The 6,000-nt window shown below is 51.6% G+C and overlaps 1 protein-coding gene across 2 annotated transcripts in view; it reads right to left on the reverse strand.

The window, feature by feature from the left end:
- Fbn1 (fibrillin 1) overlaps window positions 1-1,620 on the reverse strand; it is a 206,071-nt gene extending 204,451 nt beyond the window's left edge. Inside the window, exons 1-2 of one of the 2 annotated variants that reach the window (XM_021156745.1) lie at window positions 1,521-1,620; window positions 637-973 (exon numbers count right to left, since the gene is read on the reverse strand). In XM_021156745.1, the coding sequence (XP_021012404.1) occupies window positions 637-800 (164 nt within the window). In that variant the 5' untranslated portion in view covers window positions 801-973; window positions 1,521-1,620. Of the gene's footprint in view, window positions 1-636; window positions 974-1,310; window positions 1,330-1,520 lie in introns of those variants that run through there. The other variant, XM_029472540.1, reaches the window with a different exon arrangement.
- Window positions 1,621-6,000: the final 4,380 nt, after the last annotated feature.

A 6,000-nucleotide genomic window follows, 5' to 3' on the forward strand; every position in this document is an offset into this window, starting at 1 on the left:
CTGCGACACTAGGGCATGGGAAGCTGATAGTACAGGGTTTTCCAAGAAGATGCGGCATGAACACCCGCTTAGGGGAGCTCACGCAGACCGGACACTAGTGTTCAAAAACCTCTGCCTTGCAAACTTCCAGGGTAGGTGTCTGAAAGCGAGTGTACAGCTCTGGTTTTCATGAGAATGACTTAAAGAAGGACCATCTCCTGACCACGCATCTCATCTCAGTCTCTGGATTCTTCGCTTTCAACGATACCTCCCAAATAGCTGATGCCCACACGGGAAAAAGCACTTCTCCCTGAACACTACTGGAACTGGTAAGCAGCAGAAGCAGTGGGCTTCTCCCTTTCTCTGGGTTTCAGCTCCTCCCCTTCTTCCACAAGGAACCATTCTCGCCTCCCCAAATCTGCTTCAACAATGGCCCAGGATTCCCTCCAGCCAGAACCTCTCCTCTGGGCCAGGAACAAGGCGAGTTATCTGAACAAGAGTTGATGACCGAGTAACTTTGGCACTTCCAGGCTGTCTCCTAGGGATCTCACCCAGGGTCCTCTACCGGCCAGAACCTGCCCTGTCAGTTGCTGTGGATCTTAAAGTCCCAAAAAGGGCGAGGGGAGGCACACCGAAGCAGCTGGGAGCTTCCCTTACCCTTTCAGCGCATCGTGTCCTCCGCCGCCTCTTCTCTTGGCCCGATTGGCTCTGGTCTCCTTCAGGCTCCCAGCCTCCAAATTGGCGTCTGCCCCATGGCTCGTGTAGGACTGGAGGAGCAGGGCGAACGCCAGCGCGACCTCCAGCAGCCCTCCTCGCCGCATGGTGCCGCCGGCCGCCACTCGCTCCGCCGCCGCCGCCGCGCCTTCCAGCGGCCCGCGTCTCCGGGGTCCCGCTGTCTCACTGTCCCGCTGTCCTGATGCAGGGAGGTCCCGGCCTGGGTCCTACCGCTTTCTTCTCCCGGGACTGCTCCCACTTCGGGTAGACCCTGCCCGTCCTGCAACACAGACAAGTCCCCAAGGCGGGGGAGAGACACTCAGGGCTCCGGGATGCTGAAAGCTCGCAGTCCCCGGTGCCGAGCCCAGACCGCGCGCCGCCTGCGCGTGGCGCAGTTACTCGGAGGAACGAGGACCACTCGATCCCAGCTGGCTGCAGAGCCAGAACCCGGCGACTGGCATCCGCGGACCCTGTGGCCTCGCGGCGCCAAGTACCGTGTCCCCAGGGAGCCAAGGCGTCCCGCGAGCGGACTGCCCACACTGTCTTAATGGCACTGATTGCGCGCGGTGACGGCTGACGCCCCAGCTCTCCAAACAGGGTCCTCTCCGCCCACATACCGGGTCATGGCCAACCCCGCCAGTCCCCTGCATCCGACGTGGAGCAGGGCACTGCAGTCCCGGATCTTGCAGCTGTCAGGCAGAGAGGGCCAGCTGCAGATGCTCGAGACATCCCCTCACCCTGCCCGGCCTCCTGCCCTGGATGCCGCGCAAACAGCCCTCCAGCCACCCGCCTGCCGCCCGACCCTGGCGGGACCCCATGAGACCCACTGGACTAGCGGCTCGGACTCTCAGGCGGCGGTGGCTGCTCTGCTCCGCAGCTGTCCCAGCTGTGGCCGCCTGTGGCACCCACAGTCTCTGCCCCAACTCTGCGGCCCCCTCCTTTCCCACCTCTTCAAGTATCGTCCGCGCAGCGGTTTCTCGCGAGAGAAATACTTTTTTAAAAAAAGAAAGAAAGAAAAAGAAAATGACACCCTCCCCACCTCCCCCCATCACCACCCCACCCCCGGCCCCATCTATCCTCCCTTTCCACTCCCCTCTGCCAGCCACCGCCCGGACCCGGGCCTCCCTCATTCGCAGAATCAGAGTCCTGGGAGGAGGCGGAGGTGATCCAGTCCTGCCTGGCCTGGGATATTCCGTCCCGGGGTGGGGAAGAGAGGGAATGGGAAGAGGTGGAGTAGCGGTTTAGACCGATCTGCCTGCGGCTGAGAGGTCTAGACCTGAGATTCCCGCGATCAGAAGCACGGAGAGCTGGGCCACCTGCGCGGAGAACGCATGCTGGACACCTTGGCCAACGAGGCCCAGGAAGCCCTGGCTGGAAAGGGGCCCTGTGGCAGTGGCCCTCGCTTCTCAGCCCAGTCTTCTGCTGTCTGGCTGGGAGGAGAAATTGTAGGCTCCAAGGCTCAGGCAGGGCTTGTGGCGAGGCCACCACCACTGAGCCAGTCAACAGGTTAGCGGCGAAAGGGACATGCCAGTGTCAGGAGCCCCCTGGAGAAGCAATTCTCCCGAGGCTCAGGTCAAGCTACTCACCTAGGCTAAATCAAGAGGCTTCGAAAGTCTCAGTCTGTGATGTGGGGGCCTGTGATTTGGGTTTCAGACAATCCTCCCGCCCAACTCTCAGTTAAGAATGGGGTCTCCTGAAATAACCCTATTTTCACATGAGCACACACTATATACAGAGAGCACATACACACACATGCATGGGATTGGGGTGGGGTGGGGGTGTCTAGAATACACAAGTACCCAAAAGTCCTCAGCACTACAGCTTAGCTGAAGTCCACATCAGACTACCGCAGGGACCAGGGACTCCCAGTCACCCACTGTCACTTTCAGCACAGTTACCCTAAGAATGCATGCATCTTGTTGAACCGGATTTTTCTTGTTTTCAACTTCTTGTGCCCGGATATGAGATTATAGAGATCGAGGCATGTTATCAACTCCATCTTCTTTTCAAAATGGACCACGCCTCATGATAATGGACTCACTGCACTGCTTCGATACCTGAATAGGAAGATTTAAATTCATAATTATTTAAATATATTATCTGATTTAATTAAGGTCTTAAAAAGTCCTTTCAACAACTTTCAAAAGAAAAATCCTCTTTACAGATCCATGAACTGGAGATTCCGTCCTACATCTTCAGGTGAGTAAAGAGGTGTTCATTCGAGGGCCAGGAAATGGCTCCGAGCAAATAAAGCACCAAGCCTGGTAACCTGCGTTCTAGCCCCAGGAACTACCTGGCAGAAGGAAGGAGAGAATCCTGAACGTGTCCTCTGACCAATGTACTCGGCATACGCATGCGCACAAGTGAGCACATATACCCCCCAAATGTCGTCAAATAAAGAACCATTCATTGAAGAAGTAGCTATTGAACACTTGTGCCACCTGGCGCACGGATGAATCAGAATCACTTGCAAGTAAGCCAGGAGTTTCAGTCCCTTTGCACAGCAGGTGGTCGACAGGGAAGGCAAGCTTGAAACAAATAATAGCTCATATGTTACATGCCAACAAACACGGGGCACTGCTTAGATGATGTATGTGACCATGACTAGACATAGGCTAGGGCCAATAGAGGAGGCTTCCCTGAGAAAGTATCATTGAACCCTTTTAAGGCACCATGACGACTTAGAAAGAGAGAGCAAAGGTTCTTAACTATAGATACACAGTAGGATCTAGGAACTTAAAAAGAAATAGGCAAGGACCCAGTTTTTTAAAGTCTGTGGTGGACATTGACATGGCTATTTTTCAAAGATCCCCAAATTCAAAGAGGGGTGGTAGGGATATTACTAAGGGTAGGAAAGGGGTCCAAACCGAGGAACCATAGTCCCATGGTCAGCAGAAGCAAGGCTTCTGGGGGTTAGGGAGGACTTTGGCCTGATCTCTGTGTATCAGGCTGTTCTGAACCCACTGTGCAATCTGGAAACTGCCTGATTTCTCTGTATTCAAGTGGTATGCGAGAGGCAATGTGATCCTGCCCCCTGTCTCCTGGAGGCTGCCCCTTGGCAACAAAATGGAACAGAGCAACTGAACGCAGGGCCCTCAGAAGGCTTTGTCCAGGTAGCACAGAGCAAACCCCAGTAAGGGTTCCATTTATCTCACAGTATGATCCCCAAGTTCTCCCCAGCGAGTGGAGAGCTGGCAAGGGCTTCGGCAGACCTCCAGCCTGCCTTTCGCTTTCAGTTTCTCCTCCCTGGGACTTCCACATGGAACAGCTTTTCCTACAAAAGAGAACCATAGATATTAGCTGAAAGAGCCAATGGAATCCCTTCCTGGGGAGTGATATGATGACAACTTCAAAATCTCACCCCATTCTTCACCCACTCCATTATTATTCTCTGTACTGAAGAAAGACACCCACACATTTGCAGCCACTGACAGAGTCTTGGTGTGCGGTGTGCTCACTGGGCCTCAGTTGCCCCACTGCTTTCTTAAGAATGAATGAAGTGAATCTTGGCTGTGGAGATGAATATAAGTGTAAGTTGACTGATAGCCATTGAATGATGTATCTGTGTGTTCTACCTTTTATTACTTAGTTATTCATTAGCCAATTTGACCAAAATAAAGTGCCCTCTTCTAACCACCTCACCAAAGATGAGACTATATTGCCATCATTTTCCAGAACTTTTCTTTATCAAAGAAACATTTTGACTACTTAACTTTTATGTCTTTCCCTATAATCCCGCCATTCTAACGTTTTCTCCAGTTCTCATGAGTCTTTGTCCCTGTGACACATCTTACATAGTCATAACCACAGGGTCTATATTGTTTTGTCTTCTGTTGAACAGAGGGGAGAATTTGTTCTCACTTCAGACTTAGCCTTTGCATTTTGCAGATGGGGGTCCCTGGGTGAGGTTCGCCTAGCCATACTGCTGGCAAAGAGCATGTACAAATGTTGAATTATGTTATTGAAATAGCTTTCATTACCTCAATCCCCCAAAGCAAACAGTTCCTCTCCACCCAAAACAACAGCTCCATTTCCCAGTCTCATTTCACTTGTGTTTTGATGAGTTCTGGGTCCCACCCTGGTATTGCCTGTCATTTTTTTTTTTCTTACCAGACATAACAGATACCAGCCCAACAGCAGAGGAGAGTAAAGAAGAGGCCTGGCCAGCAAGAAGGGATGTAACACTGGATCCATCACAAATTAAAAACACACCCTCCCTGGGTACCATTCAACCCATGTTTACCAAACACCAGCTCTGTGTGCCATCCCAGGGTAGATCTTGCAGACGCCCCTAAAAATCCTTTCCAGGGCACTTCGCATCCTCTCAGAAGGAGGCCATATCTGCAAAGTTCCAAACACGGCAAGCAGGAAGCCAAGAGGCGAAGGCAAGTACTTCAAGCATTTTATAGGCAAAACTCAGATTTTATCTGTGGAACTTGATTGACACTTGAGCTCCATTTAATTTTCACAGGCAATGAAGCACTCTGCTGAGCTTTTTCAATGATGGAAAGGTGATGTGACTTTTTACAGCTCACAGGCCTGAAAACAGACCTTTGGACTGAGGGTCTCCAATCAGCAAAGTTTACCATTTACCTGGCCTGCAAGACAAAGGCCAGCACAGAAAATGGCTTGAAGAATCATCCCAGAGCTGGGTGTCACCAAAGCAAGGCGTCCACAGGGGAGAGGGTTGGGTGGAGTGGTATGACTGCTCTGGTTTGGAAGCCTTAATGGACGAGATGGGATTTGGGTAGTGCCTTGAAAGGAGGGTAGGGTTTGGCTGCACAGAACCGTCTTGGAAGACTATCCTAGACACAAAAGAGGAGCAGGAGGCAAAAGCAGAAAGGGAGGAAAGATTCAGGGCCAGAGGAGACAGATGAGATATTTTCCCATCCTTCTCTGGGACACACCCTGGGCTGAGTGTTCATGGAGGGCAGCAGGCTACTGCGGACCCGTGGGCATCATTTCTTAAATGACCATGATTAGTCACACCACGAGGACATTCATTGTCTCCATCCCCGAGACCTGGAAGATCTGGAATCCATTATGACCACTGTGCTCAAACTGACAGAGGGCAACAACACACGATTTCCCCTGGGCTTCAATTAGTCACCTACATTAAATAATTTTAATAGAGAATGAACTTTATTTCAGGATCCTAATGAAAGTTTCTTTATACCAGGAAATGCATACCCTAACCTGCTGTCTTGGGCAATCTGAAAATCTCGTTAAGACAGGAGTGACAAGCAGTCTCCTTTAGCAACATTATCTTTTCCTACATCTGTTTTTACTTTCAATCTCAATTTTCTC

The sequence above is a fragment of the Mus caroli genome, chromosome 2 (genome assembly GCF_900094665.2).
Source record: "Mus caroli chromosome 2, CAROLI_EIJ_v1.1, whole genome shotgun sequence".
In the NCBI taxonomy this organism is placed as follows: Eukaryota; Metazoa; Chordata; class Mammalia; order Rodentia; family Muridae; genus Mus; species Mus caroli.